The sequence below is a fragment of the Ambystoma mexicanum genome, chromosome 13 (assembly GCF_040938575.1).
Source record: "Ambystoma mexicanum isolate Mex_15411 chromosome 13, UKY_AmexF1_1, whole genome shotgun sequence".
In the NCBI taxonomy this organism is placed as follows: Eukaryota; Metazoa; Chordata; class Amphibia; order Caudata; family Ambystomatidae; genus Ambystoma; species Ambystoma mexicanum.
In genome coordinates this window covers 810,035,791-810,055,796 of record NC_090938.1, presented here as the reverse complement: position 1 = coordinate 810,055,796, position 20,006 = coordinate 810,035,791, and the positions used below count along the sequence as shown (strand labels likewise).

Genomic DNA, 20,006 nt, shown 5'->3' with positions numbered 1-20,006 from the left:
CCTTTGGTGGATCACTTTCTGGAGAAATTACACAAGGACAGTAATTGCACTTGGACCATCGTTGAAAAAGTGATACGCCCATCAACACTTGTGAATAGGCGTGTTATAAATGTCATATCATATAAAGGGGTGGGGATATGCAGTCCACTTTATTAAAAAGAGAACAGAGATGGACGTTTCGGCAAAAAACATACCAAAAAGGGCTGAATGAGTTGATAATGTGGCAAACACTAGCCACTTTATAATCGGGTACCATTCATTAGAACCGCTTGACACCGGGTTAAGAAAAAACTTGTTTCAAGATGTCATCCTGATGAGACCTGGGACGCTGGCAATCTCAATAGACCAGACAAACGCCACACACACTGGAAGAAAAGCAACCCGGGTAACCCCAGCATAAGCTTTCCGAAATTAGAACGGATGCGAGTGAGGCATCCCAGAGACACTGCGATGCATACGGGTGAGCGATTAAGTGCAGCATGATGAAATGAATGAATTGCGGAGTGCCACAAGGCTCATGTGTCTCACCAACACTATACAATATCTTTACTAAGCCCCTATTTGACCTCCTAGACGATTTGGGCGTCACCTACACCAACTATGCTGTTGAAATCCTCCCACCTATCTCTGGCAACTATGACACCGACTCCAACGCACAGAGCAATATATACCATAGAATCGAGGGCTGGATGGCACGACACAAATGATGAGAAAAATGAACTGCTCTACATTGGCACAAAATCCTGCCTAAACAAACTCAATGACTCCTACAAATCCTTCCCCATCGATGGGAACATGACCACCGTCGCTAAAGAGGTGAAAACTTTAGGCATATACTTAGACTCTGTGCCATCCTTAACCAAACAGGTAAACTATCCCTTCTGCGTCAGCTTACATCGCTAAACTGATCCACGCCTGCAGGCCCTTCCTGACCGCCGATAGCTGCATCACATTTGCCAGAGCTCTTATACCATTCAGGATTGACTATTGCCACTCCCTTTGCGCAGGCTCCAACTCCAGCCACATACAAAAAACTACAGGTCATCCCAAACAACGCTGTAAGAGCCGCGCTAAACATCTCTAAAAAAAGACCACATCTCCACAGCTAAACAAAACATCCACTGACTCCCGGTCAAAGAACGTATCGTGTTCAAAATGCTCTCTTTGACCCACAAATGTTTATGAAACACTGCCCCGATTTACCTGTCCAGAGAATTCTCCAAAGCCCAATTCACCAGACCCACGCAGGCTGCCTACTCACACCTGCTCGCCATTCCCAGATACAGGCGTCAGAAGGCAGCAGCTTCCCTGTGATCGCTGCCAAACACTGGAGCTCCTTGCCTCTTACTCTAAGATCAGATGTCTCCTACTGGTCCCTCAAAACATGGCTCTTCTCCCAAGACCTCCTCAAGTAACTGAATTAGAATAACTCTATAAACACGTGGCAATTACTACTGCCACATAGACCAGGAACGTGGACATTTGCACTCCATTGTACCACCTATGCCCATAACTATGCGTGTAACTATGCCTGTAACCTTCTGTAACCACTATTCTCATGTAAATCCAGTGCCCAGATGCCCCTGGGTTTGGTGCGCATTACAAATGACAAAATAAATAAATGTACAAAATAGACCCTGGCAATAAGACGCCAGCCACTGCATGCTGCTCATTTACTAATGAACACGATCGGATGTTTTAACTATTTACGCTTTATGAAATCAGAACGTATGCGAGTGAGGCTCACAGAGCACTCATTTCTGAAAAAGTACCATTCCACCATGTCCACACGAGCGTACAGGGGTATATATAAAAGTGAAAATCTATATCTATGTTTGAGCTACCTCACTAGACTGGTGAGCGAGTATGAATGAACATAGTGCTCAGTACTTAACATCGGGTAAGTCAGCCCCTAGTTACCAATGTAGCTAAGCATGGCGCCTGACATAAGACACACACAGCTAAATGTTTTGGTTGCTATTTCAGGTTTCCACGCATGAGTAAACCGATTCAGCCAAACATTATTACTCTCCCAACAAATTGGGTACCTCGGAGATCCGTGATCTGTGAGTAATACTTCTCAATATATACAAATATTAGAGTAAACTAAACTCAATGAAAACAGAATTGTGTCTGTTAACTATCAAGAGAAATCAGTGATATTTATTTTGATTTTTGATTCTAGGGTCAAAAACATATCGTACGGATTCCAAAATGGCTGCCATATAGTGACGACGTGTTGCAAAGCTCTCCGTCTTCATACTGAAAAATCCACCCAGAAATCACTTTAGAAATATTCCCCAGCCCCTGGGAAACTATAGCAGGGGTTACCTACTAGCCCATCCAACTAGGGGGCAAAACAGCAGACAGTAGCAGATAGCATCCAGATAACCCACCATCGAGGATCGACCACGCCCGTGAACGTAGGTCCCTGCGACCATACCTTCAGCCCGAAATAGACGTGGGCGCTCCGATCGGAGCCGGGTGGCATGATCAAGGTATTATCCCTCACAGCCCGAGACGTACAGGCATTCGATAGACAAAGAGGGACGACTGCAGATAAAGGCGATCACAGTGCGGGTACTGTGACAGCAACAAGCTTCGAGGGCACAGAGCTCAGCTAAGGTTTCCTGGGGGTAGCACAAAGCCACCGCAAGCAAGGAGACTGCGGCCCTGGGATTGGTTTGTTTTCTAAGTGTATTAAGAACTTTCCGGGGTAAGCAGAGGAAGGTGATCTATGCGGCCTGCAGTTTACACCAAAAGCAGTGCTTGGAAACCGCCATTAGCTACTTGTAACTACAGGTGACTTCTCCAGCTGATCTTCCATTGGAAACCCCAGGGAAATCGGGCGACGTGAATAGCTCCCCTGCTTGCTTCTACTTGTAGCGGGAAGCATAGACTTACTTGCATAAGCGCGAGCCGCAGAACGCAAAGCAACGACAGCTTCACACGGAACTAACTTTCAGTAAGTAGCTGCATTTCCCAACAAGCCCCACTAACAAGAACACACAGAATTCTCTCCAATGAGGGAGAAGTTCCTGCTCCTTACCAAATGGTCACTTCTTGCCAGCGACCCCTTAAAAGCAAGGCTCTATCCTGTGCCAAAAACACAGCTGCACAACCTGCTACACGGAATAAACGTGCTGGTGCATACTTGGGAAGAGGGTACGCTACCAAAACAATTAGGACCATAAGGGTGCCCCACAGCTGGTCCTGGGTGTGATGCTGGAAATGCATCGGCGGGACAGGTCCTCCGTATCCTTGTCCTTTACTGCTTTTTATCGTGTGCTCTGTCGTGTTTTCCGTGCAGGAGTTCATGTGGGACTCCTGGCGGTGCAGCTCTCTCTCTTTTGGTTTGGTGAACAGACCCATGGGGTACCCTTATGGCACCCATGGGTAGGGGTACAACCCTGTGCCCCTAGTGTATGTTTTTGGCCACCTGTGTGTGACCCACAGAGCAGGGTACGGGCTGGTGGCAGCCTCGTGCTGAAATGACTGGGGCCCTGAGCGTCCTCCATTTTGGGATGCCCAGGCCATATTGTTGGAATCGGAAGATTCCGGATGGAGACAAAATGGCCCCCATGGCCTCTTGCCTTCCATCACCTGTTACCTTGATCTTCCCGAAGTCCCGGGAAGCCCTGCCTCTGTCCCTTCCCCCTGACTGGTTGTTGGGTGGAAGTTCCATATATGGTAGTGTGGGGGAAGTGCCGACCAGACTAGCTGGAGCTTTCTCAACGACCGTATGTTGTGGGTACGCCTGTGGGTGGGACCTGGGTGAGAGTGTGTGACGAATATGCATTCTATGTTGTGGCTGTCTAGTATCTGGTAGTTGACACAATGGTTGAGACAGCCCTGCCCGAAAATTGTATGAATGCAGCTTCGAGTGTTGAATGGCTCGGTACTTGTCCCAATACACATAACTTGTGAGTGTCTGGAGAGAAGTGAAAGGCCTGAATGCCCAGTGTGCCTGATTGGCTGCCTGCCTGCATGAATGCCCTTAGTTGTGATTGGATGCTGGAGTGTGACCCAGCGGAATGAATGGGAGATCAACAGTATATCTGGGGACCTCTGACTGCTAGGAATCGTGTTCAGAAACTGAAGTCCACTACGACGAGTAACTGGAGTAACTGAAGCTTGATCTTCAAACCCTGTTGGACAAGAAGAATTGCTGTTGCTCTCCTTCACAATCTGAAAGCTGCTGTGCTTCAAGAACTGACCCACAGAGGACCTGGTAAGGCGCCCTCTTCCCGAACTACGAGGGACCATCGTGCACAGCTGATCTCTGCCTAAGCTCCCTGGTAGACAGACCTTTGACAGGCTGCCGACCCAATACGGGGACTGCTGCGGAACTCCAAAGAGAAGCACCCGGACAGTTGTCCGCCACTGTCGACGACCGCCGTCGCCGACTGGAGCCGCCATGCTCCCGTTGCCTAAGAACTTCATTGATCCAAGGATGCTTTCGTCCGCATCGTTGCTGCTGTATCCTGCTGGAGAAGGCCTGACCGTCGACGTGCCGAGGAGCTTCCACCGGTGGGTTTCCCGCCACCCAAAGACCACAGAGACGCCGATGACTCGACGCCCTTGCTGGGCCACAGTTCTTCAACTCGGTCTAGAACTATCAACACTGAGGTGCCCCGCACGCCTCTTCCTGGCAGGACGTTTACGCTTCCCCGTCAATGAGCACCGCTAGGAACGACGCAGCCACTTCACCGTCGCAGCTTGACCTGTTCTCCGTCAGACGTTCGACGACCCATGACTCCTGCCTGAAAGGGAGGACACTCAAGAAGGGCCGTCGATTCCCCGACGCGGAACGCTACAACGCCAAGGTACTTTGGGGTTGCAGAACTATTGGAAAGTCTAGTGTGAACAATATATGGACTGGGCTTGTATCTTTCTTCTACAGGTTGCCCAGGTGGGGGGGGGGGATCTCCACACAGAACTGTGTCTAGGTAACCGGGCCGGTATTCTGCCTATTGCTCAACCATCTTGCTTTCCTTCCTCTCTCTACTGCTGGTTTCCTCTTTATTTTGATCTGTGTGTCATTCTGACCGTATGCACTTTAATGAGATCTAATAATGTTAGTGGTACCACTTTAGAGTTGTACATATTTGCCATTGTTGATTTTCGGAGTACAAAGTGAGTTATCGTGATCGTGTATATGACCTTGAATATTAATTATATGAAGACTATTGTAACCGGTACAGTGTGTGGACATTCCTTTGTGGGGGCTTGGGGACTACACTGTACTTAAGAACCAGCCTGCATCACCTCCTGAGAAGCTAGGCCTTGATTGCTCGACCACAACTACCAGTGTTAGTGAATCTTGGCAGGGGTCTCTGTGCCTCCCCTCTACCATATAGAGAGCGTAATTGCAGACCCCCCTCCGGTCTTTACACTGGGCTTATCGGCATACACCTCTACTGGCATTCAGGTCAGTCATAATAGCCCTCGGGAGGGGACAGGCAACATACTCACAAACTAAGCATAAGCGAAAATACCTCCAAGAATCTTACGCCAGCTGATGCAAGTCGGGGAGCGGTGATAAACGAAGTCAAGCTGGGCAATCCCAACCTCTGCCAAAATCACAAAAACTGCTGGAAAAACTTTGGGGAAGTAATAAAACCATCCCTGGACCCACTGCCACGCCAAAGAACCCCTCCTCACCAACACAGCAACAAGCACCCTCCAATATGGCGGCTTCCAGGGAAGACGTTACTAAATGTTTTCAAGAGTTTCAAGATCGGTTCACCTTCAACTTTCAATCACAATTCATGGCATTCACGGCTGATAAGGAACTCACTGGCTGAAGTCAGTAAAGAAATTACATCCTTAGCTGAATGAGTTGATCTGAACAAACAAGCCATTCAAACTTTGGACACAGACTGTAAACAAACAGATGTTGCAATTGAAGAATTTTCCAGAACTACACAATACCTAAAACTTCAATATGAGGACCTTGAAAATAGATCATGTCGATCCAATATCCGGATCAGGAATCTTCCGGAAACAATCCCGGACTCAGAACTAAAAGAAGCCATGGTCTGGATATTCGTAAACTTCATAGCCGGAGAAGAACCTATAGACATACCGCTTGACAAGGTCCATAGGGTCAGACCGAAGAGAACTGAACCCGGCTCCCGCCCCCGAGATGTTCTGGCAGCCTGTACACTATACCCTCAAAAAGAACTAATTCTCAAAGAGACGAGGGCCTCTGTGACAATCTCATATAATGGAACAGCAATTCAATTATATCAAGATCTCTCAAGGATAACCCTTCAGAAATGCAGAGATATCCAGGAAGTGGCGAGAGCCCTTCAAACCTGGGGTATAAGATACAGATGGACATTTCCTTTCAGACTATCATTTATCCTGGATGGCCGGCAGCAAAGCATAACATCCAGGGAGGCAGGATTGACTCTGTTACAAATAGAAGAAGACCCCACTGAGGTGTCATCGGAAAGAGCCCAATTTAACTTAGCAACAAAATGTACAAAATCTAAGACTGGGGAATGGCAACTAAGCACACGGCAAAAAACGAACTGCATGGATCTACAAAATGAGGAATGGCGTACGCGACTGCGAGGCCCGATCCCTAAATCATCATCTTAATGGCTACAACTCGCCAGCTCCCACTGTGAACTTCTTCTGGATGGAACTATCATGGATCAGAGGATCCCCGATACGCAGTAAGACAGAGCGTGACTTAGATTCCAAAAAAGTCACGCTCCGTCTTACTATCTGTTCTTGGTAACAGATGGGGGAGCTAGGACTTCCCGCACTTTTTCCTGGGTTTAAAGATGGATCAAAGTCAGGTGAGTTTGTCACACCTGGGAATTCTTGGGAGGGGGCGGCGTTAGGGGGTCGGGGAATGGACATAGCAGATAGCAGTTAATTTAAGGAGCCATTAGGGGGTGGGTGGGTGGAATTTAGTTGGGGGGTGGATCTCACCTGCAGCGCAGACGTATGCTCCTTACTTATGTATAATATCAGGAATGTACCAATATCTATTACCCCTTTAGAATAGATCATTCACAACCAAAATTCAAGTGTTTTACATGATTCCATGTAAGTGGGCTTAACACGCCACAGAAACGTAGGACGGTCGAGCCCTTCTTGAGGTGCACCAACCGGATTTGAAAGAAACCCATATCTGTAAAACTGACAGAAAACAACTCTGCCTATGCTACTACCCTACAATAATACAGGCATGCGCTGAGAGCAAAACAGCAGGGGTGCTGATCGCAGTAAAGGAGGGATGTGGTCTTCAGGAAATCCGTACTAAACACACAGGGAGGGCAGATGTGTTTTTGCGGTCTTTAAGGTATCCTCCATCAAACTAACAGTAGCGTCAATATATGTCCCCAGTACAGGTCAAGATGGGTTCCTGGAACATGTGATGGGATTATTGGAGCTATTCATGGATGGAGATCTACTAATAATGGGGGACTTTAATTTGATATGGGTTCCGGCACGGGACAGAAGCAGGGTAACTCGTTGGGCTCCACCCTCCCCCTCGAGTGGGCTGCAACGTACATTCACGGATCTATCTTTAGTAGATATTTGGCTTGCCTTGAAGGAGGGGAGAAGAAAGGGATATTCTTTCTATTCACATGTGCATAGGTAATTCTCCCGTAGAGATAACGCATGGCCCTCCACTCCACTGTTGGGAATAATAACACAAATTACTACACATCCCATCACCCTCTCAGACCACGCACCAATCACACTAACAATAGACATCACAAATGACAACCAGCAGCTCTGGTCTTTGAAATTCCCGCTCGCCTTACTGCAAGATCAAGTTGTCAGAGAGGAAGTTGTGGCACACATTACTGAATACTTCGACCTAATTCTACAGGGAAGGGGAGACCTCCCTAAATATCATCTGGGATGCGTTTAAAGCAACAATGAGGGGTATCCTTTTAGCCGCAGAAGTTAAAAGAGGCAAACAGCTCATATTTTGAAACCAATGGAAACCAATATAGGCCCAGGAATGCAGAAAGCATTCAGGGCTGCGTCTGCCAGGTTAAATCTTCACCCAACAAAAAAAGCAGAAAAAGCCCTCCTATTACTTGAACAGAGGTACTATATAAAAGCTTACGGACCGCCTTCTGACAGCTAAACTTCATCAAAGGACGGCCTTTAGTGTTATTCAACTAATTATGTTGCCCTCGGGGAGATGACCTCTGAAACCACTGGTATCCTCAATCAATTTCATATAATTTACTCCAATTTATACAAATCCGATATGCCGGATTCCCTTACATATATATCTGAATCTGCAGTCGGTTGAACTGCCCAGACTTACGTTGACAGACGGCCAAAGTTTAGAAAAATCTATCACGTCAGACGAGGTGCTGCGGATTATCCGTGAGCTTGCACTAAATAAGTCACCTGGTCTGGATGGAATTCCGGCCAGGTTCTATAAAACATACAGTATATTTTAGCTCACATCCTAAACAAATTGTTCAACGCCTTTTCGCACATGAGACAAATATCACCCGTGATGGAGGAATCAAAAATAATCCTGTTCCCTAAACCAGGCAAAGACCCAACAATCTGTGGGTCCTATCGTCCAATCGCTCTTATCAACATAGATGCAAAACGGTTCACCAAGGTGTTGGCTAACCGGAATGTACATCTTCAACCATTATTAATATATACGGATCAGACTGGTTTTATATTAAGTCTAGGCAAACACATGACAATATACATAGAGTATGCCAAATCTTGGTGTAAATTGCATGCCACATAGATCACCTTCCTCTGCTTACCCCGGAAAGTTCTTAATACACTTAGAAAACAAACCAATCCCAGGGCCGGAGTTTCCTTGCTTGCGGCGGCTTTGTGCTACCCCCAGGAAACCTTAGCTGAGCTATGTGCCCTCGAAGCTTGTTGCTGTCACAGTACCCGCACTGTGATTGCCTTTATCTGCAGTCGTCCCTCTTTGTCTATCGAATGCTGGTACGTCTCGGGCTAGGGGAGGGATAATACCTTGATCGTGCCACCCGGCTCCGATCGGAGCACCCACGTCTATTCCGGGCTGAAGGTATGGTTGTTCTTGGTTGTCGTATTACTACGTGGAATTTAGCACGAGCTTAGAATCCGGCGTGGTGTGGAAAGAAAGCCTCTACCTGCGTCCAGTAGAAACCAATGGGGCTTCACGGGACCCCGCCCTGCTCCACCCAGCACTGCAGGAATTTCCAGCAATGCAAACGCTTGGGGCCAGCACCTCACGAGTCTCCACCCACTGCTGTGAATCTCCTTCAGGGCCAGGCTGCTGGAGAAGAGAAGGGTGCAGAGAGTGCAGTAGGTGGGGGGCTGGGAGAGACAGCTGAAAGAGCAGGTGATAGGTTGTGTGAGATGAGATTGCTGGACAAGAGAGAGTTTGGTGATGTAGATGGTATGTGTACTAGGGAAAAAGTTTTGAGGAGTGCTTGAGCGCTGGATGCAAAGGTTGCGTCATGGAGTGGGACGTAACCACTTGGGGCAGGAGGCTGCATTTTTGTAGACGGCCCGGGCAACATATTGCCTAGAAACTGCCATTTTCTGCTGTGTCTCGTGCACAGCTTCTCGCCCCTTCCATACAGAGCCCCTCCCACTCCTGCATGCCCCATGCACAGCTCCTCACTTCTCCATGCACAGCTCCTCCGCCTCCATGCACAGCTCCTCGCAAGCTCTCCTCCTGGCTCATGTACGGCTCAGTCTCCACGCAGAGCCCCCCCTCCATGCAGGGTTCCTCCCCATCCAGGCCCAGCCCCCCTCACCTCTCCTGAGAAGGCTCTCCTCCCCTACCCCTATGCAGGGCTCCTTACCTCTCCTGAGCAGGCTCTCCTCCCCTACCCCTATGCAGGGCTCCTCACCTCTCCTGAGCAGGCTCTCCTCCCCTACCCCTATGCAGGGCTTCTCACCTCTCCTGAGCAGGATCTCCTCCCCTATGCAGGACTCCTCACCTCTCATGAGCAGGCTCCCCTCCCCATGCAGGGCTCCTCACCTCTCCTGAGCAGGCTCTCCTCCCCTTCCCCCCATGCAGGGCTCCTCACCTCTCCTGAGCAGGCTCCCCTCCCCCATGCAGGGCTCCTCACCTCTCCTGAGCAGGCTCTCCTCCCGCATGCAGGGCTCCTCACCTCTCCTGAGCAGGGTCTCCTCCCCTTCCCCCATGCAGGGCTCCTCACCTCTCCTGAGCAGGCTCTCCTCCCCTCCCCCATGCAGGGCTCCTCACCTCTCTTGCGCAGGCTCTCCTCCCCCATGCAGGGCGCCTCACCTCTCCTGAGCAGGCTCTCCCCTCCCCATGCAGGGCTCCTCGCCTCTCCTGAGCAGGCTCCCCTCCCCCATACAGGGCTCCTCACCTCTCCTGAGCAGCCTCTCCTCCCCTCCCCCATGCAGGGCTCCTCACCTCTCCTGAGCAGGGTCTCCTCCCCTCCCCCATGCCGGGCTCCTCACCTCTCCTGAGCAGGCTCTCCTCCCCCATGCAGGGCTCCTCACCTCTCCTGAGCAGGGTCTCCTCCCCTCCCCCATGCAGGGCTCCTCACCTCTCCTGAGCAGGGTCTCCTTCCCGTGATGCAGGTATTTCCGCAGCCACTCAATGCACGTCCCCTCCAGGTAGGCCTTTTCTCGCTGAGCTTGAATCTTGTCCAAGTTCCAGTGATCTGCAGAGATCTGGGCTGGGGCCGCGGTAGCTCTGAACCGCATCTCGTCCTTATCGAAGCTGAGATAGTCCCCCCCGTCATAGGCGTATTCATAGAACCCCCCGATGGCGCCGTCCCCAAGGAGCTCACAGCCGTACATCTCCTGGAGCGTGTGCAGACCTGGGGTGGTAGGGAGAGAAGAGAGGATCAGGGCGCGTGACCTCTCTACAGGAGAGCAGTGCTGAGTGGGCATTTACAGGTTTTGGGTGGGCCTTGCCCGCTCAGACGCGACCTGGTCTATGCGCCCAGGTGACCGGGTTTCCCCATGGGAAATTCTGCCTTGATTACAATTCTTTACAAAATCATTGCATGTGTTGGGCACTCAGTTACAAACAAAAAAAACAGAAGACAATTAATCTGAATTTTAGAAACTAGAACAATTGCTTGAAATGTGCATTGCTTATACGTGCGAGTAAACAAAGCTTGTGCACTTCTAGATCATTGCCCTCTCGGTTTTAATAGAAAGCATAGTTTTACTCATAAGCACAACAGCAGGATATGCGTTTTTTACTGCATGCGATGTGATACGCAGGGTCGACATGTGACTCACAGCAAAGTGCACGGAAAGCATGCATTCGAAGCATGCATTCGAAGAAATGCACACGTTTGAAAATCAAAATGAAGCTAGACGTAACAAGGCATAAAATAGTTTTCAAAAATTGATTAGGAGAGTTTGCTAATTACCATTTTATTGATTAGCAACCATCTGTACATACAGAGTGGATGGAACTATTGATCACTTCTTGCGTAAACATCTAGTTAGCTTTGTGTAATCATTATGTAACAGGAAAGAAAGTAAGAGACTAATCAGAGTGGAGGGTGCAGCAGGCAGAGAACTGGGAAAATTAGGTGGAATATAGCGGTTTTCGGCCATCGCACTTTCAGGGGAGATGGTATAAAGAAACAGGGTGATAAGATGGAATGTCAATGAGTATGGGGATCAGCTCATGGGTTGAGCACCAGTTGCACAGATGTACGCAACAAGCACGTCACAGACCTAGGCGTCATATCAAAGCATTGGTGTGTGATCATGTACATTTTCAAAAGTGTTCACTCGTCAATATGACACATCTTCCCCAATTAACTGAAGTATAGTTGAAACTAGGAGATGTAGATGCACTAACCTACATTTTATTGTAAAGCTTGGAGAAAAAAGTGGTTTACAGCAGCAATACTGTAATTATGTAACAATGAACGTTTTTAAAAAAGGAGTTACAGGACTGTCCTGTAAAAAAAAAAAAAAAAAAAATATTACACATACTGGTCTTTGCCAGACAGGATATAGTTAGCTTAATAAAAGTATCATCCCAATTGAATTCTAGTTAACAATTATTTGAAAAAGGAAAAATAAATCTGACCTAGCATTCCCACGCAGGCCTTTGCCACTTAAGATTGGAGGAGAGGGTTGCTGCTGGACTCTCTCTACATTAGCCCCTTTGAACTTGCAGTGAACAGAGAAAAGAGGGTGGAGGGAGACGGGGCAAAAGAGGAATGTAGGGCGAGCTGTGCCTTCATTGAACAGGGTGACTTAAATAGTTAGCTTCGCTACACAAGTGTCAATTTAATTAGTAAACCTACATAATTGCATAGCAAATTGGTATGTGACACTGTTTATGCCTTGCTTACTGTTGTAAAGAGATCAATACAGAAAAGTATTTATTTAATGTTTGATTAGGCTGTGCCCATTAACAAACAAGGAGTACGTTTGGGAACCCATGCATCAAGTTGCATGCAGAGATCTGTGAACTGACTGCCTCTACTGGATTTAAACTTGTAGCTGAGCTATGTGTATTTTCTTACACAGATTATCTCTCAAGAGGACCAGAGTGCAGAGGTGAGAAGGACAAAGGGGCACGGCAGGAGGTCTGTCTGAACAGGCATGAGGGACGTCCGCCTGTAAATGCTGCGGCTGGCACTGCCTTTGTTTTACCGACCTGTGAAGAAGACCGACAGGGCTTTCGATGACGAAGGGGTCATGGAGTCATGATGGAATGAGCACAGCTTCACAGCAAAGGCTGTGGGAGCTATTGCGTTTACACTTTAGGAACATTTTCGTTCTCACCATTACTCTATATTGGTAACAATTAGAAGTGCCAGTGAACAGTCATGTCATTTTTTTCCTACCCATCAGAAATTCCTACCTGCAGGAAAATGTGAAAAATACAGGAGGAAGGAACATTTGACAGGGTAGGAAGACCTGACAGCAGAGGCCTGGTGGGAAAGAGAGCAGCATTGCAGGACCCACATTGGCATCCACCAAGAAGTTGGTGCCCCACCAGAGGTGTGTTCAATCCGAGACCACCAGGGACATGAAAGAGGGGCCGGCATCTTCCAGAGCCTATATTGGCCAGGGAGAATGGTCGACATGGAAACCCCGACACAGACTGGGACTCTGAGCTCACAGACCCGCCATGGACAAACTGTGGTGGCTCCTTGTGGATAAAGTGTGTGGGGCTTCAACCCTATTTTTTTAATTTAATACCTTCAAAGCGAGGCTTAAGCCCCTTGCAAAGACTTCCCCTTTCACATATAACTCCCACGAGAGAAAGATAGATCAAGATTTGGTAGGAAAAGCTGGTCAAGCAGGGCAGAGGGAGGGATATTTAAGCATGGCACATGGAACAGGAAGTGAGGTCAGAGGAGGAGAAAGAGGCAGAAGCGGCAGAGTGTGAAGGCAGTTATTGGAGAAAAGTGAGGGATTGGCAAGTGGGTGCAAGGGTACTGCAGAGTGAATATTCAGGTTTATGTGGCAGATGGATAGAGGCTATTCTAAGGAGTGGATGGGACGTGAATGTTACTGCCTGAAAGGAGAGTGATTGTGTAGTGGAGTGGCAGGCGAGGAGTAGTAGTGGAATGAGGGGAGCAGCAGCACTAGTGGGAGGATGTTATGGGTAGTGGTAGTAAAAAGAGGATTATTAGTTATGAGAGGAAGAGGAGTGGTAAGAGGAAGGGTAGTAGTAGTGAAGGAGTAACAGTTGTGAGAAGAGGATGAGTAGTAGTGAGAAGAGAAGTGGTCATAGTGAGAGGGGTAATAAACATAGTAGCAGTAGGAGGAGGAGGGGGAGAGTGGTAGCAGGAGCAGTTATAGTAGTAGTGGTGGTGGTTCAGGAGCAGTTGTAGTAGTAATGGTGGTGGTTCAGGAGGAGGGGGAGTGGTAGCAGGAGCAGTTATAGTAGTGGTGGTGGTGGTTCAGGAGGAGGGGGAGTGGTAGCAGGAGCAGTTATAGTAGTGGTGGTGGTGGTTCAGGAGGAGGGGGAGTGGTAGCAGGAGCAGTTATAGTAGTGGTGGTGGTGGTTCAGGAGGAGGGGGAGTGGTAGCAGGAGCAGTTATAGTAGTAGTGGTGGTTCAGGAGGAGGGGGAGTGGTAGCAGGAGCAGTTATAGTAGTAGTGGTGGTTCAGGAGGAGGGGGAGTGGTAGCAGGAGCAGTTATTTGTTTATGTTTGTTTGTTTGTTTATTAGATTATGCGCACAAAACCCAGGGGTAGCCGGGCGCAGCAGGTACAAGGTTACTTGAGCTTAGATTACATACACAGGATAAGAAGCATAACAGTACAGTGCATGCATGTCCATACAAGCAGTTGGAAATGAAAAACTAACATGTTACAGTATTAGAGGTGTGTACAAAAAGGTAAGAGGGTAAAATCAGAATAGTCATAGACTAGGTTTCAGGAGTATCATGGCCATAGGTACCGCACAAATTAGTTGTCGTTGGACCAGAGCCCGTTTTTTACCTTACATCTGAAGTTGGTGTAGGGTAGGTTAGCCCTTAATGCAGTAGGCAATGCGTTCCACGCCTGGGCAGCTCTGACAGGGAAGCTTGCTCCGCCCGCTTTGGATCGTCTAAATCTAGGGGTTTCAAGCAGGAAGTGGTTGGTAGCCCTAGTGTGGTGTCTGGACGATTTTCTGGTCAGTCTGGCCGAGATGTAGGGGGGTGCTGTGTTGTTAAGCCCTTTGTGGGTGAGCGATAGTAGTTATAATAGTAGTTGTGGTGGTGGTTCAGGAGGAGGAGCTGGGGGTGGGAGCAGGAGCAGTTATATTAGTGGTGGTTCAGGAGGAGGAGGGGGAGTGGTAGCAGGAGCAGTTATATTGTGGTGGTGGTTCAGGATGATGAGGGGGAGTGGTAGCAGGAGCAGTTATAGTAGGGGGGGTGGTGGTGGTGGTTCAGGATGAGGAGGGGGAGTGGTAGCAGGAGCAGTTATAGTAGTAATGGTGGTGGTTCAGGAGGAGGGGAGTGGTAGCAGGAGCAGTTATAGTAGTTGTGGTTCAGGAGGAGGAGGGGGAGTGGTAGCAGGAGTAGTAATAGTAGTGGTGTGGTTCAGGAGGAGGGGGAGTGGTAGCAGGAACAGTTATAGTAGTAGTAGTAGTGGAGGTGGTGGTTCAAGATGAGGAGGGGGGAGTGGTGGCAGGAGCAGTTATAGTAGTAGTGGTGGTGGTTCAGGAGGAGGAGGGGGGGTGGTAGCAGGAGCAGTTATAGTAGTAGTAGTAGTAGTAGTGGTGGTGGTGGTTCAGGATGAGGAGGGGGGAGTGGTAGTAGGAGCAGTTATAGTAGTAGTGGTGGTGGTTCAGGAGGAGGGGGAGTGGTAGCAGGAACAGTTATAGTAGTAGTGGTGGTGGTGGTTCAGGAGGAGGGGGAGTGGTAGCAGGAGCAGTTATAGTAGTAGTAGTGGTGGTGGTTCAGGAGGAGGGGGAGTGGTAGCAGGAGCAGTTATAGTAGTAGTGGTGGTGGTTCAGGAGGAGGAGGAGGGGGGGTGGGAGCAGGAACAGTTATAGTAGTAATGGTGGTGGTTCAGGAGGAGGAGGGGGAGTGGTATCAGGAGCAGTTATAGTAGTAGTGGTGGTGGTTCAGGAGGAGGGGGAGTGGTAGCAGGAGCAGTTATAGTAGTAGTAGTGGTGGTGGTTCAGGAGGAGGGGGAGTGGTAGCAGGAGCAGTTATAGTAGTAGTGGTGGTGGTTCAGGAGGAGGAGGAGGGGGGGTGGGAGCAGGAGCAGTTATAGTAGTAATGGTGGTGGTTCAGGAGGAGGAGGGGGAGTGCTAGCTGAAGCAGTTATAGTAGTGGTGGTGGTTCAGGAGGAGGAGGGGGAGGAGTGGTAGCAGAAGCAGTTATAACAGTAGTTGTGGTGGTGATTCAGGAGGAGGAGGGGGAGTGGGGGCAGGAGCAGTTATAGTAGTAGTGGTGGTGGTTCAGGAGGGGGAGTGATAGCAGGAGCAGTTATAGTAGTAGTGGTGGTGGTTCAGGAGGGGGAGGGGTAGTGGTTTAGAAGGGGCGGTAGGCCGTGTGGTTACTAGTGCTCCTGGCTGAGAGGCTGTGTGGTTACTAGCTCTCTTGGTTGAGACACCGTGTGGTTACTAGCACTCTTGGCTGGGAGGCCGTGTGGTTACTAGCACTCTTGGCTGGGAGGCCGTGTGGTTACTAGCACTCTTGGCTGGGAGGCCGTGTGGTTACTAGCACTCTTGGCTGGGAGGCCGTGTGGTTACTAGCACTCTTGGCTGTGAGGCTGTGTGGTTACTAGCGCTCTTGGCTGGGAGTCCCTGTGGTTACTAGCGCTCTTGGCTGGGAGTCCCTGTGGTTAGGGGGCCGTGTGGTTACCAGTGCTCTTGGCTGGGAGTCCCTGTGGTTACTAGCGCTCTTGGCTGGGAGTCCCTGTGGTTACTAGCGCTCTTGGCTGGGAGGCCCTGTGGTTAGGAGGCCGTGTGGTTACTAGCGTTCAGGTCTGCGAGGCTGTGTGGTTACTAGCGTTCTTGGCTGCGAGGCCATGTGGTTACTAGCGCTCTTGGCTGTGAGGCCGTGTGGTTACTAGCGCTATTGGCTGTGAGGCCGTGTGGTTACTAGCGCTCTTGGCTTTGAGGCCGTGTGGTTTCTAGCGCTCTTGGCTGGGAGTCCCTGTGGTTAGGGGGCCGTGTGGTTACCAGTGCTCTTGGCTGGGAGTCCCTGTGGTTACTAGTGCTCTTGGCTGGGAGTCCCTGTGGTTACTAGCGCTCTTGGCTGGGAGGCCATGTGGTTAGGAGGCCGTGTGGTTACTAGCGTTCTTGGCTGCGAGGCGGTGTGGTTATTAGCGTTCTTGGCTGCGAGGCCATGTGGTTACTAGCGCTCTTGGCTACGAGGCCATGTGGTTACTAGCGCTCTTGGCTGGGAGGCCGTGTGGTTACTACCGCTCTTGGCTGGGAGGCCGTGTGGTTACTAGCGCTCTTGGCTGGGAGGCCGTGCGGTTCCTAGCGCTCTTGGCTGGGAAGCTGAGTGGTTAGGAGGCCGTGTGGTTATTAGTGCTCTTGGCTGGGAGGCTGTGTGGTTAGGAGGCCGTGTGGTTACTAGTGCTCTTGGCTGGGAGGCTGCTGTGTGGTTACTAGCGCTCTTGGCTGGGAGGCCGTGTGGTTAATAGCGCTCTTGGCTGGGAGGCCGTGTGGTTAGGAGGCTGTGTGGTTAGTAGCACTCTTGGCTGGGAGGCCGTGTGGTTAGGAGGCTGTGTGATTACTAGCGCTATTGGCTGGGAGGCTGTGTGGTTACTAGTGCTCTTGGCTGGGAGACTGTGTGGTTACTAGCACTCTTGGCTGGGAGGCCGTGTGGTTAGGAGGCTGTGTGGTTACTTGCACTCTTGTCTGGGAGGCTATGTGGTTACTAGCGCTCTTGGCTAGGAGGCTGTGTGGTTACTAGTGCTCTTGGCTGGGAGACTGTGTGGTTACTAGCGCTCTTGGCTGGGAGGCCGTGTGGTTAGGAGGCTGTGTGGTTACTTGCACTCTTGTCTGGGAGGCTATGTGGTTACTAGCACTCTTGGCTGGGAGGCCGTGTGGTTACTAGCGCTCTTGGCTGGGAGGCCGTGTGGTTAGGGGGCTGTGTTGTTACTAGCACTCTTGGCTAGCTGGCTGTGTGGTTACTAGCACTCTTGGCTGGGAGGCCATGTGGTTACTAGCACTCTTGGCTGGGAGGCCGTGTGGTTAGGAGGCTGTGTGGTTACTAGCACTATTGGCTGGAAGGCCGTGTGGTTACTAGCGCTCTTGGATGGAAGGCTGTGTGGTTACTAGCGCTCTTGGCTGGGAGGCCGTGTGGTTACTAGTGCTCTTGGTTGGGAGGCCGTGTGGTTACTAGCGCTCTTGGCTGGGAGGCCGTGTGGTTAGGAGGCTGTGTTGTTACTAGCACTCTTGGCTGGGAGGCTGTGTGGTTACTAGCGCTCTTGGCTGGGAGGCTGTGTGGTTACTAACACTATTGGCTGGGAGGCTGTGTGGTTACTAGCGCTCTTGGCTGGGAGGCTGTGTGGTTACTAGCGCTCTTGGCTGTGAGGCTGTGTGGTTACTAGTGCTCTTGGATGGGAGGCCATGTGGTTACAGGCGCTCTTGGCTGGGAGGCTGTGTGGTTACTAGCACTATTGGCTGGGAGGCCGTGTGGTTACTAGTGCTCTTGGCTGTGAGGTTACTAGTGCTCTTGGCTGTGAGGCTGTGTGGTTACTAGCACTCTTGGCTGTGAGGCTGTGTGGTTACTAGCGCTCTTGGCTGTGAGGCTGTGTGGTTACTAGCGCTCTTGGCTGTGAGGCTGTGTGGTTACTAGCGCTCTTGGCTGTGAGGCTGTGAGGTTACTAGTGCTCTTGGATGGGAGGCCATGTGGTTACTGGCGCTCTTGGCTGGGATTGGAACTCTGATGAGAGACCCCTCTTCCTGGTGCAAGGCTGCTGCTCACCACAGTAGGTGCAAGGCTGCCGCTCACCACAGTAGGTGCAAGGCTGCCGCTCACCACGGTAGTGTCCTGGTGCAAGGCTGCCGCTCACCACAGTAGTGTCCTAGTGCAAGGCTGCCGCTCACCACGGTAGTGTCTGCTGGGTTCGTTTTCTTTCCGTGCCTTTTGGAGCCGCTCGTGACTGGCTTCACTCAGATGTTTTGCAGTCCGCGCCTGAGGCTCAATGCACCCCCGGGGGGCCAAGAAGACAGGCACCACTATCCTGTTCATTCATTACGGGGCAGGGGCCCTGGAAGCGAGTGAAGCACGAGTCCAGGTGCAATGGAATAAAGCTTCATATTAAAAATGGAGAGCTCAGAATAATGGGGGCAAGCTGTTCCCCCTCCTAAAATAACACCCAAACTTGTGTATGGGGACTTATCACTCGCCTTCTGGCCCCGCCTGTGCGTGCTTTGCAATCACTCACTCCTGTCCGGTACGTGCTTGGCTATCACTCACCACGGTTTTGTGTGTGCTTTGCAATGACTCACTCCTGTCCTGTGCGTGCTTTGCATTCACTCACCGATGTCCTGTGCCTGCTTTGCATCACTCACCCCTGTCCTGTGCGTGCTTTGCAACCACTCACCTGTGTCTTGTGCGTGCTTTGCTATCACCCACCTCGGGTCTCTGCATGCTCCCGCTTCACTCACCCGGGTCTCTGCGTGCTCCCCCATCACTCACCCGGGTCTGTGCGTGCTCCTCTATCACTCACCCCAGGTCTGTGCATACTCTGCATCACTCACCCCAGGCCTGAGCGTGATTTGCCATCACTCACCCCGGGTCTCTGCGTGCTCCCCAATCACTCACCCCAGGTCTGTGCGTGCTCCCATCACTCACCCCTGTCCTGTGCCTGCTCCCCATCACTCACCCGGGCCTATGCGTGCTCTGCATCACTCACCCCGGGTTTGGTTGGCTCGGTCCATCGCGATCAGCACTTTGTTCTTCATGAGGGTCTCCCATCCTCTGGAGATCTCCGTCTCCTTCTCCCAGTACTGGGGGTCCACGGCCTTCTTCACCCAGGGGGCCCGGGGCTCCATCCTGCGGGTGTCGCTGCTGTACCCCTCGATGGGGACGTCATCCACGAACCCCACTATGGAGAAGCGGGGGACCCCGGGGACCTCCTCCGACAGGGACGAGAGGAAGTAGAGGAGAGAGTGCGAACCTGGGGGAGAAAGACACAGGGGGGGGTCAGAGAGCGAGGATTTCCGGGTGCAAGCCCCATCCCCCGCCCCCTTCCCAAGTCACTCACCTGCCTGCGAAGGCTGCAGCCAGAGCGCCCCCAGGAGCAGGAACCGGTTGTACAGTACATCCATGCGGAGACCCCGGCACGCTTTATAATGTCCTGGGTGGTGGGCAGTTACAGCCCCTTGAGTCCTCAGCACTCGCTGTCCCGGGAGTTCTGAACTCACTTAGCCTCACCCCAGCCCTGCACTGGGGCCGCCTGCACCAATCAGAACGCAGAGTCCCGCCGCGTCACCAGTCTCCAGGCAGTGCCTCCCCAGCACCCCCTCACTCAGTCTCACTCAGTCTCACCCCAGCCCTGCACAGGGGCCGCCTATACCAATCAGAACGCAGAGTCGAAACGCGTCACCAGTCTCCAGGTGGAGCCTGTGCCA

At 50.8% G+C, this 20,006-nt stretch overlaps 1 protein-coding gene across 1 annotated transcript in view; it reads right to left on the bottom strand.

Moving 5' to 3' along the window:
• The window catches only part of LOC138522045 (major histocompatibility complex class I-related gene protein-like), a 1,849,186-nt gene extending 1,829,383 nt beyond the window's left edge, over positions 1-19,803 (bottom strand). The window contains exons 1-3 of the mRNA XM_069635271.1: positions 19,640-19,803; positions 19,289-19,552; positions 10,533-10,808 (exon numbers count right to left, since the gene is read on the bottom strand). Coding sequence (XP_069491372.1) covers positions 10,533-10,808; positions 19,289-19,552; positions 19,640-19,703 — 604 coding nt within the window. The 5' untranslated portion in view covers positions 19,704-19,803. The remainder of the gene's footprint in view (positions 1-10,532; positions 10,809-19,288; positions 19,553-19,639) is intronic.
• Positions 19,804-20,006: the final 203 nt, after the last annotated feature.